The 23,574-nt window shown below is 62.4% G+C and overlaps 1 protein-coding gene across 1 annotated transcript; it reads left to right on the forward strand.

Moving 5' to 3' along the window:
• The first annotated feature begins 71 nt into the window (after positions 1-71).
• On the forward strand, positions 72-14,128 carry LOC142024643 (uncharacterized). The gene is made up of 5 exons (XM_075016788.1): positions 72-726; positions 2,813-2,884; positions 3,946-4,055; positions 10,113-10,312; positions 11,150-14,128. The coding sequence occupies exon 5, from the start codon at positions 11,223-11,225 to the stop codon at positions 12,582-12,584; it is 1,362 nt and encodes a 453-aa protein (XP_074872889.1). The 5' UTR covers positions 72-726; positions 2,813-2,884; positions 3,946-4,055; positions 10,113-10,312; positions 11,150-11,222; the 3' UTR covers positions 12,585-14,128.
• The last annotated feature ends 9,446 nt before the right edge of the window (positions 14,129-23,574 follow it).

Consider the following 23,574-nt stretch of genomic DNA (forward strand, 5'->3'; position numbering starts at 1 on the left):
AAGGGGATCCAGCCAGCAGATGCTGACCTGGGCTGCGCTGGGCCGGGGCCGCAGAGGCAGAACTCGGCGTACAGAGCCCCACGCTGCGCCGGCAGAAAGCACCGTCAGCCAAGCAGAGCCGCCCCGATTCCCACCGGCCGGCGCCCGGGCCCCTGAGCGCCCTGGAGCTGCGCTAGCTTATGCCGCGGCTTGGAAGCCTGGAAGGGACGGCTGAGCCCCTTGTCTGGCGGTAAGTGGCCTGGCTTTCCGCCATCTGGCCAAGCGTGGGTCCCCTGGTGCTCACATCTCCTGCTCCTGCTTCCGCTGGCCCGGAACGAGTCCGACTCAGAGGCTGAAGCCTCTGCCGCCGGGCACCACGGAGGGGCCGTGCCTCCTGGCACCTGGGTGGGAATGGCGCAGCCCCGGGGCGGAGGGGAGATGGAGCTCCCCGGTACTGTCCAGCTGTGACTGTGGGGTGGACTCGGCCTCCGGACAGGAGGCCAGGCGGGGTCGGCAGGACGCTGGTGGTTCCGGGTGCCCGTGCCCGGGCCTCAGCAGGAGCCTGCGCCTCTCGTGTCTTTTCCTTTCGCGAGGCTCCGGGACCGGGATCTGGACCTCCTCGGGCCCTGCAGGGCCGGTGACGGTGCTGAGGCGCCTCCTCCTTCGACGGTGACTCCGCCACGGCGACGGTCAGCGGCTGACCTCCGTCCTTCGGTGTCCTGGGCTGGAATGGCACAGGCTGGACAGGTGAGGATTGCTCTGGGCCCTACGTTTGCTGCCGTCGGCACAGGCTTTAAAGCTTGGTGGCAGCCATTTGCCCTGGCCCTGAGGCCTGCCGGGCGAGGAAGCAGGGCTGCCAAGAGCAGTGAGTAATGACCCGCTATCTCACTCAGCACAGCAAGGCCGTTTCCACCGCACAGATTAAATCTGGACACACCCGAAACACCTTTACTCCTGTAAGCGAGGGGCATTCCGGCCAACCCGCACCGGCGGCAAGGGGGAGCCAAGTTGGGGGCACAGGTCAGCAGTGAGAGCAGGACCCCGGCCAGCTCAGAGGGGAGTTTTCACACCCTGGGGGGGGATGAGGTAGCGTCTTCGCACCCCTTTGCAGTGGGGGGAATTGGAGGGGGCCTATGGACGAGGCGCCCGGGGCCACCTCATCCAGCGACGAGGACGATGAAGCTCGGAGGGGCAGGGCTCTGAGCTGAGCCGACTTGCTGGACAGGCTCCTGATCCCTGTGGACTGGGGGGGGGCCTAGGCAGGGCAGCGTCTGGACACTCAGCGCCCTGTGATCCCCCGGGAAATCGGGAGCGGGGTGGTGTGGAAGTCACCGAAGGCAGTGATGGGAGCTGGGCCCCTGCTAGCCCTGTCAGAGATCCGGCCGAGGGTCCGTCTGTCCTACGCCCGGTGGGGCCGAGCGACACGGCAGAGACAGGCCTGTGGTAGGGCCGGCGCGGGAAGGCGGAGGGATTGGCCCCTGCAGAGTCCAGGGGAAGAGAAGTTGTTCCAATGCCCCCGCAGCCGGTGGGAAGCAACACGGGAAGGGGCCGGGCGGGAGTGGTGCTTAAGGGCGCCCATATCGGCGCCGCTCCAGGGGTGCCACCGTCAACCCTGACGGGAGCGAACGGGGAGCAAATGGCCGATGCTCCTGCATGTGACGCGCCCACCCCTGATTGCGACTGACGTGACCGAGCCCCTGAAGAGCCTCAAATTCCCTCCCAAAGCCTGTGCATCGGCACCCCGCCTGCACCCAGACTCCCCCGCAGAGCCGGCCCCCAGCACCCCAGCCCCGAACCCCCTCCGAGATCCAGCCTGCCTCCTCCAGTCCAGAGCCGGCCCCCAGCACCCCAGCCCCGAACCCCCTCCGAGATCCTGCCTGCCTCCTCCAGTCCAGAGCCGGCCCCCAGCACCCCAGCCCCGAACCCCTCCGAGATCCAGCCTGCCTCCTCCAGTCCAGAGCCAGCCCCCCAGCCCCGAACCCCCTCTGAGATCCAGCCTGCCTCCTCCAGTCCAGAGCCGGCCCCCAGCACCCCAGCCCCGAACCCCCTCCGAGATCCTGCCTGCCTCCTCCAGTCCAGAGCCAGCCCCCCAGCCCCGAACCCCCTCCGAGATCCAGCCTGCCTCCTCCAGTCCAGAGCCGGCCCCCAGCCCCCCAGCCCCGAACCCCCTCCGAGATCCTGCCTGCCTCCTCCAGTCCAGAGCCAGCCCCCCAGCCCCGAACCCCCTCTGAGATCCTGCCTGCCTCCTCCAGTCCAGAGCCGGCCCCCAGCCCCCCCAGCCCCGAACCCCCTCCGAGATCCTGCCTGCCTCCTCCAGTCCAGAGCCAGCCCCCCAGCCCCGAACCCCCTCCGAGATCCTGCCTGCCTTCTCCAGTCCAGAGCCAGCCCCCCAGCCCTGAACCCCCTCCGAGATCCTGCCTGCCTCCTCCAGTCCAGAGCCGGCCCCCAGCCCCCCAGCCCCGAACCCCCTCCGAGATCCTGCCTGCCTCCTCCAGTCCAGAGCCAGCCCCCAGCACCCCAGCCCTGAACCCCCTCCAAGATCCTGCCTCCTCCAGTCCAGAGCCAGCCCCCCAGCCCCGAACCCCCTCCGAGATCCAGCCTCCCTGCTCCAGTCCAGAGCCAGCACCCTGCACCCAAAGTCCCTCCCCAAGCCCACACCTCTTTCTCACCCACATTCCCTCTCGCAGCCCGGGCCACGTGGGGGTGGGGGTGGAAGGGAGCTTGAACAGGGGAGGGGTTTGAGCTCTGGCCACCAGCCAGATGTTTGCAGCCCCGCCTGAGACTCCCCCAAGGTCATTTGCACCTCTATTTATGCTGCGTCCCGTCTCACCAGAGACCAGGTCTGACTCCCAGCCGCATCCGAAGGTGAGGAACAGCCGGGAACTTGGGCTCCGTGGAAGGCAGGGTGAGTCACGCCAGCCCTCGGCCTCCAGCAAGGGAGAAGGGGAGCAGACGGGCCGGGGGTTACGCTTATTACTTATCGAGCGCATTTCCACGCTGCGAGGGTGACCAGCCGCCCTGTGCTGGGCGGGACGGTCCCATAGCTGGGATGCTGAAATGTGCCCCGACTTATCTCTCAAAGGGACTTATTGGCCTGTATTTGGCCCTCTTCCTCGCCGAGCCTCGGGGAAGCTGGGGACGCTGGGCGGCTGCCGTATGTGGGACAGGGAGATCTGGTCGCCCCACGCAGTGCCTGGGGCTCAGCGGGGAAGGGCACCACCCCCCTGGGTGCTGTCCACACCCACAGGGGAGCAGCCAAGCCCTGCCTGGAAGAGCTGACAATGGGCATAAGTCAGACACGCCCGGGGTGGGGGGATGAGTCCCACACACAGGCGCTGGTCAGTGGGAGGACTGTGCCCGTCCCCCTCTCCACAGCAGGGGTGAGTCTCGGGGGATTCCTGTGCGCAGTTCTAGGCGCCTTGAGCGAGGGGCGAGGTGCCCCCGGCGGGGAGACCCCCGAATGAGCCGGGGTAAGAGAGCCTGGCCCAGGCCGGGAGGAGGAAGAAGAGAGCCAGGTTTAGTCGAGACAAGAGGCCGCCGGAGGGGCGTGGTACCCACAGGAAGTCATCTGGGATAAGGAGAGGCCGGGGCTGCCCCTCGGGAGCCCAGGGCTCACGTCTGGACGGCGCAGGCCCCTGTCTCGGCTTGCAGCTCCCAGCAGGAGGCCCCGTTCCTGGCGTGGGCAGCCTGGGCACCTGCCTGGCTCTGCAGCGACCGGCCGGGGTAGCGGTGGGCGGAGGACTCACCTGAGCGGGGAATTTCCCACGCCCAGCAGCACACCCGAGCTCAGGGAAGGCGAAATACGGTCCCCAGGCTGGAGCTCGCCTGCAAGAGCCCAAGTCGACTTCCTGCCTGGCCCGTCTCCAAGTGGGCGACGGGGCTGGGAACTCTGGGAGCAGGGGACTCGCGCTGCCCTCGCCCCGGCACGAGCTCGCAGCTCCCATTGGCTGGTGTCCCGGCTTGCAGGGGCCATTGCCTGGGCTTGCAACTGCCAGGTTACAGCAGCTGCTCCGAGCGCAGGCAGGGCCTGGAAAGCGCAGCTCCTCGGCTAAGGCGCCTGCGGGACTCCAGGCCAGGTAAGTGCCCCCTGGCCAGAGCCTGCCGCCTCCTCCCACCGCGCCCCTCTGCCCCACGTAACCAGCTCTGGCAGCCATTCGCCTTCCCAGGCCCTGCATCCCGATCTCCACCCCTCCTCCAGCGCACAGCCCCCTGCCGCGCCTGTACCAGCTCCTACAGCCCTCCTCCAGCGCACAGCCCCCTGCCGCGCCTGTACCACCTCCTGCACCCCTCCTCCAGCGCACAGCCCCCTGCCGCGCCTGTACCAGCTCCTGCACCCCTCCGCCAGCGCACAGCCCCCTGCCGCGCCTGTACCAGCTCCTGCACCCCTCCGCCAGCGCACAGCCCCCTGCCGCGCCTGTACCAGCTCCTGCACCCCTCCTCCAGCGCACAGCCCCCTGCCGCGCCTGTACCAGCTCCTGCAGCCCTGCTCCAGCACACAGCCCCCTGCCGCGCCTGTACCAGCTCCTGCACCCCTCCGCCAGCGCACAGCCCCCTGCCGCGCCTGTACCAGCTCCTGCACCCCTCCTCCAGCACACAGCCCCTGCCGCGCCTGTACCAGCTCCTACACCCCTCCTCCAGCACACAGCCCCTGCCGCGCCTGTACCAGCTCCTGCACCCCTCCTCCAGCGCACAGCCCCCTGCCGCGCCTGTACCACCTCCTGCACCCCTCCGCCAGCGCACAGCCCCCTGCCGCGCCTGTACCAGCTCCTACACCCCTCCTCCAGCGCACAGCCCCCTGCCGCGCCTGTACCAGCTCCTACACCCCTCCTCCAGCGCACAGCCCCCTGCCGCGCCTGTACCAGCTCCTACACCCTTGCTCCAGCGCACAGCCCCCTGCCGCGCCTGTACCACCTCCTGCACCCCTCCGCCAGCGCACAGCCCCCTGCCGCGCCTGTACCAGCCCCTACACCCCTCCTCCAGCACACAGCCCCCTGCCGCGCCTGTACCACCTCCTGCACCCCTCCTCCAGCGCACAGCCCCCTGCCGCGCCTGTACCACCTCCTGCACCCCTCCGCCAGCGCACAGCCCCCCTGCCGCGCCTGTACCAGCTCCTGCACCCCTCCTCCAGCACACAGCCCCCTGCCGCGCCTGTACCACCTCCTGCACCCCTCCTCCAGCACACAGCCCCCTGCCGCGCCTGTACCACCTCCTGCACCCCTCCTCCAGCGCACAGCCCCCTGCCGCGCCTGTACCAGCTCCTGCACCCCTCCTCCAGCGCACAGCCCCCGGCCGTGCCTGTACCAGCTCCTGCACCCCTCCGCCAGCGCACAGCCCCCTGCCGCGCCTGTACCAGCCCCTACACCCCTCCTCCAGCGCACAGCCCCCTGCCGCGCCTGTACCACCTCCTACACCTCTCCTCCAGCGCACAGCCCCCTGCCGCGCCTGTACCACCTCCTGCACCCCTCCTCCAGCGCACAGCCCCCTGCCGCGCCTGTACCACCTCCTGCACCCCTCCGCCAGCGCACAGCCCCCTGCCGCGCCTGTACCACCTCCTACACCTCTCCTCCAGCGCACAGCCCCCTGCCGCGCCTGTACCACCTCCTGCACCCCTCCTCCAGCGCACAGCCCCCTGCCGCGCCTGTACCAGCTCCTGCACCCCTCCTCCAGCACACAGCCCCCTGCCGCGCCTGTACCACCTCCTGCACCTCTCCTCCAGCGCACAGCCCCCTGCCGCGCCTGTACCACCTCCTGCACCCCTCCGCCAGCGCACAGCCCCCTGCCGCGCCTGTACCACCTCCTGCACCCCTCCTCCAGCGCACAGCCCCCTGCCGCGCCTGTACCAGCTCCTGCACCCCTCCGCCAGCGCACAGCCCCCTGCCGCGCCTGTACCAGCTCCTGCACCCCTCCTCCAGCGCACAGCCCCCTGCCGCGCCTGTACCACCTCCTGCACCCCTCCTCCAGCGCACAGCCCCCTGCCGCGCCTGTACCACCTCCTGCACCCCTCCTCCAGCGCACAGCCCCCTGCCGCGCCTGTACCAGCTCCTACAGCCCTGCTCCAGCGCACAGCCCCCTGCCGCGCCTGTACCAGCTCCTGCACCCCTCCGCCAGCGCACAGCCCCCTGCCGCGCCTGTACCAGCTCCTGCACCCCTCCTCCAGCGCACAGCCCCCTGCCGCGCCTGTACCACCTCCTACACCCCTCCGCCAGCGCACAGCCCCCTGCCGCGCCTGTACCACCTCCTGCACCCCTCCTCCAGCGCACAGCCCCCTGCCGCGCCTGTACCAGCTCCTACACCCCTCCTCCAGCGCACAGCCCCCCTGCCGCGCCTGTACCAGCTCCTGCACCCCTCCTCCAGCGCACAGCCCCCTGCCGCGCCTGTACCACCTCCTGCACCCCTCCTCCAGCGCACAGCCCCCTGCCGCGCCTGTACCACCTCCTGCACCCCTCCGCCAGCGCACAGCCCTCTGCCGCGCCTGTACCAGCTCCTACAGCCCTGCTCCAGCGCACAGCCCCCTGCCGCGCCTGTACCAGCTCCTACACCCCTCCTCCAGCGCACAGCCCCCTGCCGCGCCTGTACCAGCTCCTGCACCCCTCCTCCAGCGCACAGCCCCCTGCCGCGCCTGTACCACCTCCTGCACCCCTCCGCCAGCGCACAGCCCCCTGCCGCGCCTGTACCACCTCCTGCACCCCTCCTCCAGCGCACAGCCCCCTGCCGCGCCTGTACCAGCTCCTGCACCCCTCCTCCAGCGCACAGCCCCCTGCCGCGCCTGTACCAGCCCCTACACCCCTGCTCCAGCACACAGCCCCCTGCCGCGCCTGTACCACCTCCTGCACCCCTCCTCCAGCGCACAGCCCCCTGCCGCGCCTGTACCACCTCCTGCACCCCTCCTCCAGCGCACAGCCCCCTGCTGCGCCTGTACCACCTCCTGCACCCCTCCTCCAGCGCACAGCCCCCTGCCGCGCCTGTACCAGCTCCTGCACCCCTCCTCCAGCGCACAGCCCCCTGCCGCGCCTGTACCAGCTCCTACATCCCTCCTCCAGCGCACAGCCCCCTGCCGCGCCTGTACCAGCTCCTGCACCCCTCCTCCAGCGCACAGCCCCCTGCCGCGCCTGTACCAGCCCCTACACCCCTGCTCCAGCACACAGCCCCCTGCCGCGCCTGTACCACCTCCTGCACCCCTCCTCCAGCGCACAGCCCCCTGCCGCGCCTGTACCAGCTCCTGCACCCCTCCTCCAGCGCACAGCCCCCTGCCGCGCCTGTACCACCTCCTGCACCCCTCCTCCAGCGCACAGCCCCCTGCTGCGCCTGTACCACCTCCTGCACCCCTCCTCCAGCGCACAGCCCCCTGCCGCGCCTGTACCAGCTCCTGCACCCCTCCGCCAGCGCACAGCCCCCTGCCGCGCCTGTACCACCTCCTGCACCCCTCCTCCAGCGCACAGCCCCCTGCCGCGCCTGTACCACCTCCTGCACCCCTCCTCCAGCGCACAGCCCCCTGCCGCGCCTGTACCAGCTCCTGCACCCCTCCTCCAGCGCACAGCCCCCTGCCGCGCCTGTACCACCTCCTGCATCCCTCCTCCAGCGCACAGCCCCCTGCTGCGCCTGTACCAGCTCCTACACCCCTCCTCCAGCGCACAGCCCTCTGCCGCGCCTGTACCAGCTCCTGCACCCCTCCGCCAGCGCACAGCCCCCTGCCGCGCCTGTACCAGCCCCTACACCCCTCCTCCAGCGCACAGCCCCCTGCCGCGCCTGTACCAGCTCCTACAGCCCTCAGCCCTCTGCTGCGCCTGTACCACCTCCTGCACCCCTCCTCCAGCGCACAGCCCCCTGCCGCGCCTGTACCACCTCCTGCACCCCTCCGCCAGCGCACAGCCCCCTGCTGCGCCTGTACCAGCTCCTGCACCCCTCCTCCAGCGCACAGCCCCCTGCCGCGCCTGTACCAGCTCCTACAGCCCTGCTCCAGCGCACAGCCCCCTGCCGCGCCTGTACCACCTCCTGCACCCCTCCGCCAGCGCACAGCCCCCTGCTGCGCCTGTACCAGCTCCTGCACCCCTCCTCCAGCGCACAGCCCCCTGCCGCGCCTGTACCAGCTCCTCCACCCCTCCTCCAGCGCACAGCCCCCTGCCGCGCCTGTACCACCTCCTGCACCCCTCCGCCAGCGCACAGCCCCCTGCTGCGCCTGTACCACCTCCTGCACCCCTCCTCCAGCGCACAGCCCTCTCCTGCGCCTGTACCAGCTCCTGCACCCCTCCTCCAGCGCACAGCCCCCTGCCGCACCTGTACCACCTCCTGCACCCCTCCTCCAGCGCACAGCCCCCTGCTGCGCCTGTACCACCTCCTGCACCCCTCCTCCAGCGCACAGCCCCCTGCCGCGCCTGTACCACCTCCTGCACCCCTCCTCCAGCGCACAGCCCCCTGCCGCGCCTGTACCAGCTCCTGCACCCCTCCTCCAGCGCACAGCCCCCTGCCGCGCCTGTACCACCTCCTGCACCCCTCCTCCAGCGCACAGCCCCCTGCCGCGCCTGTACCACCTCCTGCACCCCTCCTCCAGCGCACAGCCCCCTGCTGCGCCTGTACCAGCTCCTACACCCCTCCTCCAGCGCACAGCCCTCTGCCGCGCCTGTACCAGCTCCTACAGCCCTGCTCCAGCGCACAGCCCCCTGCCGCGCCTGTACCAGCTCCTACACCCCTCCTCCAGCGCACAGCCCCCTGCCGCGCCTGTACCAGCTCCTGCACCCCTCCTCCAGCGCACAGCCCCCTGCCGCGCCTGTACCAGCTCCTGCACCCCTCCTCCAGCGCACAGCCCCCTGCCGCGCCTGTACCACCTCCTGCACCCCTCCGCCAGCGCACAGCCCCCTGCCGCGCCTGTACCAGCTCCTACACCCCTCCTCCAGCGCACAGCCCCCTGCCGCGCCTGTACCAGCTCCTGCACCCCTCCTCCAGCGCACAGCCCCCTGCCGCGCCTGTACCAGCTCCTGCACCCCTCCTCCAGCGCACAGCCCCCTGCCGCGCCTGTACCAGCTCCTGCACCCCTCCTCCAGCGCACAGCCCCCTGCCGCGCCTGTACCAGCTCCTACACCCCTCCTCCAGCGCACAGCCCCCTGCCGCGCCTGTACCACCTCCTGCACCCCTCCTCCAGCGCACAGCCCCCTGCCGCGCCTGTACCACCTCCTGCACCCCTCCTCCAGCGCACAGCCCCCTGCCGCGCCTGTACCAGCTCCTACACCCCTCCGCCAGCGCACAGCCCCCTGCCGCGCCTGTACCAGCTCCTGCACCCCTCCTCCAGCGCACAGCCCTCTCCTGCGCCTGTACCAGCTCCTACAGCCCTCCTCCAGCGCACAGCCCCCTGCCGCACCTGTACCAGCTCCTGCACCCCTCCTCCAGCGCACAGCCCCCTGCCGCGCCTGTACCAGCTCCTACACCCCTCCTCCAGCGCACAGCCCCCTGCCGCGCCTGTACCACCTCCTGCACCCCTCCTCCAGCGCACAGCCCCCTGCCGCGCCTGTACCACCTCCTGCACCCCTCCTCCAGCGCACAGCCCCCTGCCGCGCCTGTACCAGCTCCTACACCCCTCCTCCAGCGCACAGCCCCCTGCCGCGCCTGTACCACCTCCTGCACCCCTCCTCCAGCGCACAGCCCCCTGCCGCGCCTGTACCACCTCCTGCACCCCTCCTCCAGCGCACAGCCCCCTGCCGCGCCTGTACCAGCTCCTACACCCCTCCTCCAGCGCACAGCCCTCTCCTGCGCCTGTACCACCTCCTGCACCCCTCCTCCAGCGCACAGCCCCCTGCCGCGCCTGTACCACCTCCTGCACCCCTCCTCCAGCGCACAGCCCCCTGCCGCGCCTGTACCACCTCCTGCACCCCTCCTCCAGCGCACAGCCCCCTGCCGCGCCTGTACCAGCTCCTACACCCCTCCTCCAGCGCACAGCCCTCTCCTGCGCCTGTACCAGCTCCTACACCCCTCCTCCAGCGCACAGCCCCCTGCCGCGCCTGTACCACCTCCTACACCCCTCCTCCAGCTCGCAGCCCCCTCCCAGACCCCCCCCGTCTTTTTTTGAGGAGCTTCTGTTTCAATTCCTCCCTGTGCCGATGAGAAGAAGGGAGCTGAACGTGGGGTTCCCTATTTCCAAGCAGTGGGCTCCCGAGACAGTCTCACACTGCTTCTGTGCCGGGGACTGTTGAAGTTTCTATCTGCAGTGCAACAGCTTGAACAGAGAGGCGGAGACCCGTCCCAGGAGAGCCCCTCGGTTGAGCCGGCGCTCCCCTAAACGGCAGGAGAGCCCTCGTCCTCGCCAGGCAGAGAGGGGGAAGGACCCGGACCCCCCACATCCCAGGCAAGCACCCTAGTGCCCGGGCTAACAGGCGTGAGAGGGGCAGCCTGCCCCGCCGACGGCGTGTGAGGAGCCCGGCAGGCGCCACCACCAATCTTATAGGAATGGCTTAACCGCCTGCCGCCAGGGGACCGTCCCTGGGCGCGGATCAGCCGGCACAGGCCTCGCCCCAGCCCAGACAAGTGCCAGAGGGGGGTGGGACGCACCCCTCTCCCCAGCATGTCCCTCTCAGCCTGGTGTGGTGGCTTTTGTGGGCCCCGTTCTCCGGTGCCCGTAACTGGACGGGAGCCCTGCGCAGTGATCTCAAACTGGCCTGGGCCGGGGGTGTCTGGAGTGCCACTGTGTGCTCCCGAGCAACTCCTGCGTCCCTTTGTGGATCTGCACCGAACTCCCCATGCAGGCACAGGGCAGGAGAGGAAGCCCGGGGGGGGACGTGGCTGTTCCTCGGTCCCCAGCCAACTCTGTCCCAGGTGCGAATTCAGCTCACTGGCCTCCTGTGACCCCCCTGCCCCAGTGGGGGACACCCGGGGATATTTCTGCCCCTGGCCCCGACACTGCAACCCGAGCTCTCCCCTCCTTATTTGCAGTGCAGGTGCCAGGAAGGTATCTCCTGCGCCAGCTAATGTTAGTGGGCTTTTCGCATGCCCGTCTGCTGGCCGGCTTTCGGGGCAGGGGAGGGGGTTAAATTAAGGAGATAAATCAATGGTGCCAATTGTTTAAAAACTCATTGAACTTTTCACGCTTGCCCCCTGGCTCTAATTGTGGTGCACCTTTCTCCAAGCCCAGTACATCGCTCCTGTGCTTGCCGGGTGCAGTGTTTAATAGGGTTACACCTTGCAGGCAAAGTTCAGCTGCGACCGAGCCGGAGCAGAGCATCGGCAAAGCAGACGGGCTGTGGAAGGTGACTCAGTTGATGATGGAGCCGTACAGCAACTGGGAGGAGCTCCTCAAACCAGCCCTACTCTTCATCGCCAGCTTGGAGCAGCTGACGTCCATCTCGGTCGGTGAGGGGAATGTCTTCGTCAACCAGAACATCCGAGAGCTGCCAAAATCGTTCGGGGCTTGTTTGGCACAAGTGAACATTCAGCTCTGGTGGTCCTTTAAAGCCACCCAGGAGATCATGAGTGAGATGAAAGTGTGTTTCAGAGGCGTCCCAAAGAAGATGGCAAAGTCTGTCCTACTTTGCCAGGAAGGCGCAGAGAACGCTGAGCTCAAAGGCATTGTTAAGAGCATACAGGCAGCGTCGAACCAAAGCAGGGCCTTGACGCCCAAACTCCGCACCACATTCTCCGCTGTGATGAGTCTGGTCGGGAACCTGCTGCAGGCCTGTGAAGACGCCAGGCAGGGCTGTGAGCAGGAGCTGAAGCGTGTACAAGAGCTGAAGGCAGGCATCCCAGCGAAGCCGGCCAAGGAGGACGCGAAGCAGGGTCCCAAGAACCAGCAGACGGATGAGGACTTCCGGAGCTACGTGGCAGCCGTGCTGGAGACGGGCAACTCTGTGAAAATGGTCTTTTTGCAGATCGTGAAAAAGTGTCTCGCCGCCCCCGACGTCACACCTGAGCTCCCTGCCCCAGAGTCGGATGCAACGCTGCTGAGCCACGAGAGCTTCTCCGACGTGAGGGAGAAGTGGGAGAAGCTGCAGGCAACCCTGGAGCAGGAGCAGGAGGAATTTGAGAGCGTCGACCAGCAGAACAAGGAGCTGATGAAAGCTGAATGTGACCTAAAGGAATACGAGGTGAGGGCGGCGGATTTAGAGACAGGCGGGAGGAGGCTGGGCCAAGCGGTCGAGGCCCTGAAGAGTATGAGGAGGCAGTGGGACAATATGTCTCCCTTCTTCCAGATGATAGGCAAGAAGATCGACTCCTGCTTCAGGGAGTATCTTTGTTCTGTCCAGGGCTCTCCAGAGCTCCCTCCCACCCGCAGAATGGATGAGATATTCAGAGCTTCCAGCGTGGCGCAGTTCGTGCTCATGATCTCCGACACCTACGTCAGCGTATCTTACAAACATCTGATGCCTCTGCTGGGAAAGCTGAAAACCGTCTCTACAAAGTCTTCCTCTGAGAATTTCCGACTGAGTTACAAGATAGAAGAGACCCAGAAGGAGATCTCCAGCCTGGTGCTGCAGCAGCAGGAGGCGTTCAAGAAAAACGTGAAAGGCCAGATGGAGCTCGTCAAGGAGGCGATAAAGACCAGCCAGCAGCCAGTGGATGAGGCGAAGCTGGAAGCAATTGAAGGAGCCTTGCGGAAGGCGATGAGGGAGCTGCCTATACAGTAGGAAGAGCAGAATCAATACAGCCTTGCGGTGGGGTCCCGCTTCGTGGCCCGACCCGAGCAAAGCTGCATGATCAAAAGATAACAGATTTCCACCGCTTCCTGGCGCTTGGGCTTTCTGCTTGGAGATGCCGACCAGACACCTTCTCAAATTCGCAAAAGCCCCGTTCATCTCCGCAGCGACCGTGGGACAGTCGCACCAGTTCCCAGCTCATCCGTCCCCAGCAGCAACGGGGCAGAATTGTTCTCTTCCGGCTGTTCCCCCCGAAACTGTCCCTTTAAACATCCCAGAGGATGAGTTTACCAGCCCTTCCCTCGGGGAGACGAGCCCACCCTCAGTGTCCCAGGAGAAGGGTGAGGTTCTCCACAGCCTCGGCTTAGTAACTGTGTGCTCCTCGGATGCAGTCTAGATGGGATGTGGTCCCTAACACAGCATCAGGGACTCTCCTGGCTGGAGGACGCCTCGCAGACATTCCCTCCCCATTCTCCTGAGCGCTAGTGAGCCCAGCAGGAAGAAGCGGGTCTGGGAGGATCCTGCCTCCTGAGCTTAGTTCAGAAGAGGATGTGCAGCTGGGAGCGGACCGGGGAAGGTTGTGACCACCTGGAAAAAGAATTGGCAGTGGGAAGAAGGGTAAGGAAGGATTGCAGGGGCAGCTTAGCATGGCCTAACCCTACGTCCCCCCAGTGAGAGAGGAGAAACCAGACACTGATGTGCCCGACAGACGGAGACAGAAGCATCCTGGACCTGGCGTGCCTGGAAAGAAGCAGACCTGTGAGTTGCTGTGAGCACCCCTGACAGTGCCCTGAGGCCTAACGCTGTCACCTGACCCCCCAGGGAGCAGAGTTCACTTGGGGTTCTGCCCTGACCCCTCGAGGGTCATCGGCTTCCCCGGGTGATGGATCGCTTGGGCTTTGCTCAGTGGATTTCGCCGGAGGGATCTCCGTTCTCCCTCACCCGCTGCTACGCCAACAAGTAGAATCCAAGGTCTGTTCCCACTGGCCTGCGAGCCGAGTGTTAGGGAAACGGAGGATCACCGATCAACGCCACCTCCACGTAAAGGCTCGTAGCTTGTCCCCTGCTGGAGCCATCGGCCACCCTCCAGCCAGGGAGAGGGCCCATAACCGGAGCTTCTGTTACGCTGCTCTTGCCGAACTGGTGTCTCCATGCAGAGCTCAGGGACTGCAAAGCGCCGGCGAATGGTTAGAGCAGGCGACGCCGCATTGGGACCCCTCCCCTGGGATGGCAGCGTGGGCTAGTGGTTAGAAAGGAGGCCTGGCGGTCGGGCCGCCGGGGCTGTGTGCCCGGTTCCAGCAGGCGAGTGCAGGCCAGCAGGCTGGAGCAGAGGAGTCTGGGTGTGATGGCACTGGGGGGGTCTTTTCCCAGCTCTGGGAAGGAAAGGAGATCGCGGGGTAGCACAGGCTGAGTCTGGGGATCAGCTCCGAATTGCTGGCTCCCCGAAGGGAGTTTTTCTCTGCAACGTGTTTCTGCTGCAATTCCTTCCTGCCATTCGCTCTGTGGTGCTGAATCAATAAAGCAAAGGTGACGGACAGGAGCCCGGGCCTCTGGCGTGTCATTCTCTAGCGCTCTGGCCAACACCGGCGTCTGCTCAGCCTGACCTGTGACACGAGCTGGGTCGGTTCTCAGTCTGTGCCCAGCAGCCACAGCCTGTTCTCTGCTCTCTTGGGCTGTGCTGCCCTCTGGTGGCCTTATTCTGTGTCTAAGCTCGGCCTCTGGGCCGTTTGCTTGTCCCTTAAAAACCTGGTCCCTAAAGGGAACCCAGCCCCAAGGCTTCCGACTCCCCCCCAGCCCCACATCGGCTCGTTTTAATAGCTGGGTGCCGGTTTGGTAGGCCCCAGACTGTCAGGGTGTGCGTCCCCCCACCCCCCGACTCCCCCAGCACACCCATCGCACCAGGAATAGATCTGAGCCAGAAATGAATCCGGTGCCCCTGGAAGGCAAAGGACCCGCCCCCCGAGTCGCTGTTTTAGACGGGGGGCTTGGGCTGGAACTTTCTTTCGCAGCACATGAAGTCGTCTCTCAGAGGCTATGCAAGAGTAACACGGTGTGAAACTCCTCCATCGTCGCGCGCGAGGAAAAGGCCCCTCTCACCGGTACTATATTGAGTAGAACAATTCGCACTTTCCCAGCTCCCCCAGAAGAAGGAGACGCTCACTGAAAGTGAGAGCCAACCACTCCAGAGCCCGCCCGGAGAAAATGCTTCTCACAGCAGGCGCTGGGGGCTTACACTGCCCTCAGCTACACGAGGGGGGCGAGAACACAGGAGCATTCACACAGCGAGGGGCTGTTCACAGGGAGTTTGGGGATATTCGGATTTGCAATAGTCAGGGTCAAAAATGCACACACAGATGTCGTGCGCACAAATAAACTCCTCCTGTGGGGCACACGCCAATTGCCAGCAGGCGGGGGGCTCAGGAAAGGAGCAAACCCCAGGGGTAGGTTCTTCCATCGTTCTCCAGCAGAGGTTTCTTGATCTCATCCGTGATACCGGCCACGCTGGGCGCGGTGGGAGACAAGAACGCGGCGTAAATGGGCGTCACATTTGACCCAGCCTGGCAGTGCGAATAATACACTGGTGGATTATAACGCCAGGAGGAGCCCTGGGGATTATCTTGCGGGACCTTCGTTAGAACGCGGGCTCCAAGACTTTCCTGCGTTAATTCCTGTTTGTATTAACACTGGTCATTTAGAAAACCAGCCAAGCTCCGTACAAAAGGCAGGTGATTAGTAAACCGTGGCGGGAGGTCGGCCCCCACTAACCGCCAGTGAGGGTTTTGTGGGAGTGGGATAGGACGGGGTTTCTGGGCACAGCCAGAGAAATCAACCCAGGGCACCTTTCCTTCAAATCTGGGTTCCTCGCAGCCCCGGGCTGGGATTTCCTTCTCCCTGAGGCAAGTCCAGCCAGCCACCACAGCCCCTCTGCCAGCCCCACTGGCCAGCCAGAAGCCACACGAGCAAACCCCCAGGCTTCCCAGCTGCTCCACCAGCCCAGCCCCACAACCCCCAACTTCCGGTGAAAGGCTCTTACGCCTGTTTCACCAGCACCGCGCAGACTTTTCCAGGCTCCAAAGGATCCAGCCTCACTCCCTGGACAATACATATCTGGATCGTACCCAAACAACGCGCTCCCCAATTCTTTGCATCTAATATCTCATGATTTATTAATAGAAAAGACAGAATTGTTAAACACACCTAACACACCTACACAACTAAGATCTATAACTTTACCTACCAACGTGACACAGACCTATAAGTAGCATACATAAATTCAGGGCATCATCTGCTTTCATCAGACACTATTGGATCCTTGGACTATAAGATGGATAGAAAGCTGGCTTGATGGTCGGGCCCAAGGGGTAGTGGTCAGTGGCTCAATATCTGGATGGCAGTCGGTTTCAAGCGGTGCCGCAAGGCTCGGTTCTGGGGCCGGTGTTGTTCAACGTCTTTATTAATGACCTGGATGAGGGACTGGGTTGGAGACAGACAGGATCCAGAGTGACCTGGATAAATTGGAGGATTGGGCCAAAAGAAATTTGATGAGATTCTGGATATGATGAAATTTGATGAGAGGCTGAATATGAGCTAACAGTGGGGCCCTTGTAGCCAAGACGGCTAACAGCACATTGGGGTGTATTAGGAGGGGCATTTCCAGCAGAGCTGGAGAAGTGGCTGTTCCCCCCGCTCGGCGCTGGTGAGGCCCCATCTGGAGTATTGTGTCCAGTTCTGGGGCCCCCGTATAATGAGGATGTGGATGTGCTGGAGCAGGTTCAGCGGAGGGCAACAGAAATGATTCAGGGGCTGGAGCACAAGCCCTGTGAGGAGAGACTGAGGGATTTGGGGTTATTTAGTTTACAGAAGAGAAGACTGAGGGGGGATTTGGTAGCAGCCTTCAACTTCCTGAAGCGGAGCTCTAAGGAGGACGGTGAGAAACTGATCTCAGTGGTGGCAGACGGCAGAACAAGGAGCAATGGGCTGAAGTTACAGAGTTGGAGGTGTAGGTTGGATGTTAGGAAAAGCTCTTTCCCCAGGAGGGAGGTGAAGCACTGGAGTGTGTTACCTAGAGAGGTGGTGGGATCCCCATCCCTGGAGGTGCTGAAGTCCCGGCTTGACCAGGCCCTGGCTGGGATGACTTAGTTGGGGTTGGTCCTGCTTTGGGACGGGGGCTGCACTCCATGTCCTCCTGAGCTCCCACCCAGCCCTGGGATTCTCTGATTCTGTGACACCTCACGTGCCCCCCCAGTACAATATTTGGAGCCAATGGCCACACTGGCCATTCAAATGGCTTCCAGACCCAATGTGAAAGTCCAGTCACACGATGGGGGGTATTTGCTTCTCACTTTTAACCCTACCTCGCCCGCGTTGGTAGCCCGGTGCAAGCCGCCAGCATACAGATAAACCCATGCACTTGCAACGGCCCAACTAGGGACGTGGGCTCTTGGAGCCATGGCCCTACCAGTCAGTTGCTGCTGGCTCAGCATCTGCCAGGGCTCTGAGGCTACAGCCATCTGACTTCAGCTTCTCAGCGAGAGCGTGGATTTCCTTTGTGGCCAGGAATCTCGTGCCAGCCTCGCCTTCCGGGCTTGTTAGGGACAGCACCTGCTGGACAACCTCTCCGAGGATGTTGCTGAGCTCCTCATAGATCACCAGGTCCTTGGTGAGCCTCCTGGTCACGCTGACCCGCCCTGCTAGCTGGCTTACAAAGGTGGTGCATTTCCTCAGCCCGTCCTGCTGGGCAATGAGCTCCCTCTGCAGCACGACCAGCTCCTGTCTCTCCACATTGAGCTGAGCCAGCCGGTGCTCGTTGGCTTCGATCTCGGCCTCCACATTTCGCTCCTGCCTGCGGTACCCGGCAGCTTCTGCCGAATACGTATCCACTTCATTCCTGAGTCGATTTGCAGCTTCCTGAGCCTCTCCTGCAGCTTTATTAGCAGCATCCAAACCTATCTGCCCACAGCCGACCAAGACGGAGCCTGGCGAAAGCAAACATAAGCAGCTCTGTGATTACCGCTCCTTGTACCACAGGCTGAGATTGGAACCCCCTGCACAGACCTGCCCCCAGGCAAGACCAGGGCCATCATGGTATCAGTGCTGCAGACGCCCCCCCCAAAAGCGGGGTCCAAGCACTGCACCCTGGGAGGGCAGGGGCCCCCTACCTGGTAGCTAATTCCATCTCCTGCCTTGCTGTGGGGCACAGCCCCTCCAACAGCTTTTGGGGAGGCAGGTATCCCCCCAGACTCAACTCCCCCAGCACCTCACAGTCCCACGCACCCCCAGCGGGCTCTGCTGCACCTGACCAGCAGCTCGGAGCTCGTGCCCTCGCCAGCAACGCAAGCGGCCTCTCCCCCACCCCCGATGAGGAGCAGTAGAGGTGGGTATCCAGCCAGAGCCTGTGGGGTGTCTCCCGTTTCCTCCTCCCAGCAGAGCACTGGGTTTGGGGACTTCCACAGTCTGCTTTGGTACAGCCCACCCAGCCCCTAAGCAGGGTCAAGGCCCCATGGGGCCACCAGCCAAGGTGCTGCCAGACCTACCAGAAACACATTGGCTGGGACTCCAGCGAATGAGGGTCTGTTCCAGGTCTCTGCTGGGTCACCTGGGGCCACTCACTGCCCAGATCTGTGCCTCGCTTTCTCCACCTGTGCAATGGGGATAATGACACCAGCCCCACTCCCTGTGTGTGCAGTGCTTTGAGCCGTGCAGCTGTACAGGCCTGCAGAAGAGGCAGGGCTAGTTAAGATTAAACGAGGCGCAAGGCCCCAGAAGGTAACATGCCCCCCAGCTGAGTGGTGGAGAATATCCCCTTCCACCGCATGCAGAACATTAGGCCTCAGCTACGAAGTGAGTCATCTCTGGAAAGGAGGCAATATTGGTCTCAATGCCCTGGTTGTTCCCTAGCAGTTCTGCAGGAACTACGACCCGGCTGGAGAAACCAAACCTGAGGACCAAACCTGAGGATCAAAATGGCAAATGAAATTTAATGTGGGTAAGTGTAAGGTAATGCATGTTGGAAAAAATAACCCAAATTACACGTACTACATGATGGGGTCAAATTTAGCTACGACAGATCAGGAAAGGGATCTTGGAGTTATAGTGGATAGTTCTCTGAAGACATCCACGCAGTGTGCAGCGGCAGTTAGTAAGGCAAATAGGATGTTAGGAATTATTAAAAAAGGGATCGATAATAAGACAAAAGATATCATACTTCCCCTATATAAAACTATGGTACGCCCACATCTCGAGTACTGCGTGCAGATGTGGTCTCCTCACCTCAAAAAAGATATATTGGCATTAGAAAAGGTTCAGAAAAGGGCGACTAAGATGATTAGGGGCTTGGAAAGGGTCCCATATGGGGAGAGGCTAGAGAGACTGGGACTTTTCAGTTTGGAAAAGAGGCGATTGAGGGGCGATATGATAGAGGTATATAAAATCATGAATGGTGTGGAGAAAGTGAATATAGAAAAATTATTTACCTTTTCCCATAATACAAGAACTAGGGGACACCAAATGAAATTGATGGGTAGTGGGTTCAAAACTAATAAAAGGAAATTTTTCTTCACACAGCGCACAGTCAACCTGTGGAACTCCTTGCCCGAGGCGGCTGTGAAGGCCAGGACTCTATTAGGGTTTAAAAAAGAGCTTGATAAATTTTTGCAGGTCAGGTCCATAAATGGCTATTAGCCAGGGATAAAGTATGGTGCCCTAGCCTTCATAACAAGGGCAGGAGATGGATGGCAGGAGATAAATCACTTGTCTTCTGTTCTCCTTCTCTGGGGCGCCTGGCATTGGCCACCGTCGGCAGATGGGATGCTGGGCTTGATGGACCTTTGGTCTGACCCAGTATGGCCATTCTTATGTTCTTATGTTCTTATGACCTGCCAGGGTGTCCCATGCAGACCAGCACCTCCTGCGAGAGAATCAGACCCACTTCCGCAGAGAGGAAAGGCCCCATCCCCAAGGCTCTTCCCTTGCAGCCCCGAGCCGTCCTTTTCTTCTCCCTGGGGCCAGAGGGGACCAGTGTCCACTAAAGGGAGAGGCCTTGTGTGTCCTCCTCCAGCCCCTTTGCAATGGCCAGTTAGTAGCTGCTTCTCCATGCTCAGTAGAGACTGACAAAGTGGAACGCCTGGAAAGGGGATTAAGAGGCCCCATCCTATGGCACCAATGGATGGATGGACACCTCAAGTGCTAAACCCCTGGCAGCCCCCCCAGGGTGCATGCACCAAGGTGCCAAGTAGCCGTTAGCTTTAAGCAGCGCCAGTCACTCACCGATAATTGTCCCCAGAAAAGGAATAAACATCAGGCCGATGCCCACATCTCGTTGCACTCGGTTCTTCGCTGCTTCCTCTTGTCGTTTCCGCACCTCTGCCTGCATTTCTCTGCATTCCCTTTCAGCCCTTTCCAGCCTCTCCATGGCCTCTCTTTCCCGCTGGAGGCAGGAGTCCAGCTGGGCCCTGAGACGCGTGAGGGTCTCTTTCTTTTCCTCTTGCTCATCCTGCATCGTTTTCTTCCTCTTTACTAGCTCCTCGGTTGCAGCATCGACCACCCTCAGCTGCCTTCCCAGCTCGCCCTCGGCTGCTGACAGCTCTTGGGAAGCTTTCTTGATTCGTTCCCGGATTTTCTTGTGTGCCTCTGGATCTTCCTCCCTCTCGAGTAAGTGTTGAGTGAAACACACCAGCTCCTTCATCCCCGCCTCAAAGTGGTCCCGGCAAACCAGCTTATAAGCCTCATCGAGTCTGGAGCAACTCCTAAGGGCCATGGGGCAGTGCCACAAGGTGATCCCCCACCTGCAACAACAAGGTAACGCTGAGCATGGCAGGCACGTTGAGCCCAGGATCTTGGCTGTGCACTGCTACACCGGGGCGAGTACAGAATCACACCGCTGGGGCGGCAGGGCGGCTGTGCATCTCACCAGGACCACTGAGACAAACTCCAGCCCAGGCTCTAGTCACACCACAGCGTAGCTGCGAGTTCAGGGCCGGGTTACTGAAATCAGAATCTGGCCTTTGGTTTTATTCCCTGGAAGCACAAAAGTTCTGTGGTGCCTTCGGGGGCAAAGGCTCTTGTGCTGGAGAGACTGATTTCTCCCCTGCGTTGCAGGTACAAGCTAAGCTTTCCGAACCCCAAGGCACATCTGCTCCAAAAACCAGCATCACACCTGGAATTAAATTGTTTTCAGTGGCAATGGGCCTCCCAGCAGCACAGAACAAAGGAGAGCTCTGATTCCCAGCCGTGTCCCTGCCTGAGCCTGGCAGTGACTCTCTGTGATGGGGTTCTGGGGTCCACCAAGCTCTGCACCCCGGCCGTAGGCAGGAGAGTCTCTCACTGGCAGGAGAACAGCGGGTTTATTAGGCGACAGGACACAGCATCGTACAGAGGAGTCAGTGCAGCTGGCAGAGACAGCCAGTCCAATCCATGTTGGGGAGAGGAGGCCCCGAGGGGCCCCCAGAGCTGGGGCCTTGCCCCCCCCTTTGTCTTTCTCTCCCTCAGCCCAGACTCACTGCTTCCAACTCCCAGTTCCAATTCAAACCCCTCAGGCTCCACCTCCTCCTTTGTCTGCAGTACAAAGGTGTTACCTGGTCGTCAAGGTTACCCTCAGCAGGAGCCCCACACCCTCTGTGAGCCACTCACACACACACAGGTATCCCCCACTCCATCACACTCTCCATGTGACCGGCTCTCGCAGGTGTCTTGCAGCCTGGAGATTTTAGCTTTGAACACTGGAGAATGTGAGTTTTTGGCAGCCAGCACCCCCCAGCCTTCGACTTTCTTCCCCATCCCACAGGGGTCTGGGGTAAGGGTGGGTCAGGGAGCAGCCTCCTGGCTCTGAAATGGGTTGGGGATGGAACCAGAGGGCAGGCGTGGAGCGCAACTGACTTACGGTAGCAGCGGTAGGTGTGAGGGCTGGGGCTGTGATTAATTGATATAGCAGCTTCGGCAGCCTCTGCAATTACCCATAGCTCAGTGAAGTGGCTGATAGCACCTTTGGCATTTTCCAGCATAACCACGGCCCGACTCTGCCCTGCCCTGTCCCGCCCGTCATGCAGGGGAGCAGAACGCGCCGACGCCCTGAAAGACTGGTCTCCAGCCTGGTGAGAAGGAAGGAACTAGGAAGGGCGGGCGTGGAAAGAAGTGGGGGTGCAAAAGGGCATGGAGACCCCATACTGAGAAGGGAATGGGGGACTCTGAGAGTAACTCCATGCCCCAAAATGAGCACTTCCAGGGAAACCGCCAAGCAAAGTGAAACTCTGGGCATAATCTATTAAAATTAAAATAAAAAGATCCCTGCTACTGCTGGGAGCCAAAGGGTCACACAGAACCTCTGGCTAGGAGGGTGGGAGACCCTAGTGGGATACTCTGCACCCTGTAGGCACCACAGTCCTGACTCTACGGCACAGAGCTTGTACGTGCGGTCAGGGTGCGTCAGGTGAGTAAGTGTGGCCATGTATGTGCTCCTGAAACAAGCTGAGAGGCCGGGGACACCCACAAGCCGCCTGCCTGGTTCAACAGTAAAAGGGCCAAATGGTGTTAACAGCCTGTTGGGGAGAAAACGCCAGGATTGCCCCTGGAACCGTGCACACCAGAAACCTCTTCTCTCCCTGCCGCACAGCTCCTGAAAGCTCAGAGAAAAAAGGCCAACCCGGGCGGCCAGCGCTGCTCTGAGGCAGCGGAGAAGGCTGTGCCTTGTATGAAACACCAGCAAACCCTCTGTACGGTGAGACGCTGCTTGATTCAAACCCTAGCTAAGATAGCGAGAGAGAGAAAGCCGGGCTAGTCTATATACGATCAAAAACCAGCAGTCCGGTAGCGCTTTAGGGACTAGCAAAATAATCGATTAGGTGATGAGCTTTCGCGGGACAGACCCACTTCTTCAGCCCACAGCCAGACCAGAACAGACTCCATATTTGAGGCACAGAGAAGCAAAAATTGCAATCAAGGTGGACATTGCTATTTTCGGTTCTCTGGGTCTGTTCTGGTCTGGCTCTGGTCTGAAGGAGTGGGTCTGCCCCTCGAAAGCTCATCACTTAATACATTATTTTGTTAGTCTTTAAAGCGCTACTGGACCACTGGTTCGTTTTGCTCCTACCTAGGATATTAGGGTTAGAATCAAGTTTTGTTTTATTTCTTCTGCTTAGCTTCTTGGATCTGTTTGCTATCATTTATAATCACTTGACGTCCATCTTTCTGCACTTAATCATCCTCTTTTAAGTATTACCTTACCCAGTGTGTTTTTGAGTGAAGCGTTCGGGAGAAAATTTCAGCTCAGTGACCCAGGACTTCTGCACGGTCCTCTGCATGTCCAGGGGAGACAGCTTGGGCAATAAATTCCTAGGGGTCAAGTTCTGACCAGGGCAGGACGGTGCAGCTCTGGGATCTGAGGCTGGGGAGCTGAGACATTCTTTGGCTGTAGCCTCTCCGGTGCGGGCCGGCCTGAGCGTTCATGGCGTGGACGGTGGAGCGAGTGTGAGCTTGGAGGGCTTTGCGTCGTCACAACCACACGGTGTGAGGGAACCCAGACTGGTAAAAGGAGGGCAACCAGATCTCCCCGTCCCAAATACAGGCCAGGGAGCTATGGGGCAAGGGCGGCTCCACCAAGCCCTGGGCAGCCAGGAAGGAGACAGCAGCTGCTGGTCCCTCCTTCCCCCCAGCCCCGTGGAAGCGACGTGGACGAGGCAGCCACCCACGCTTCCCCGGCTTCCCTGAGGCTCAGGGAAGTGCCCAACCTGCTCTCCAGCCAGCAGCTCCTGGTGGAAAAGGCCAGCAGGGGAGGGCCCAAATCCAGGACCACGAACCCCCTTTTAAAAGTCAGTTGGGACCCTTCTTGGTATCCCAAGCACAGGACCGTCCCGCCCGATCCGGACGGATGGTCGCCCTGGGTAAAACAGACGGCTCAGCTGCACCCCAGGTGCAGGTGGCTCCCAAGGGGGAGGTGGGAAAGCGCTCACGCCTGGTACAGGCTCTTTCTGTGGCACTGGCAGGCAGT

This window comes from Carettochelys insculpta, chromosome 22 (assembly GCF_033958435.1).
Source record: "Carettochelys insculpta isolate YL-2023 chromosome 22, ASM3395843v1, whole genome shotgun sequence".
Classification (NCBI taxonomy): Eukaryota; Metazoa; Chordata; order Testudines; family Carettochelyidae; genus Carettochelys; species Carettochelys insculpta.

Coding starts and splice junctions, on each gene's coding strand:
- LOC142024643 (XM_075016788.1), top strand. CDS start 11,223: ATGATGGAGCCGTACAGCAACTGGGAGGAGCTCCTCAAACCAGCCCTA.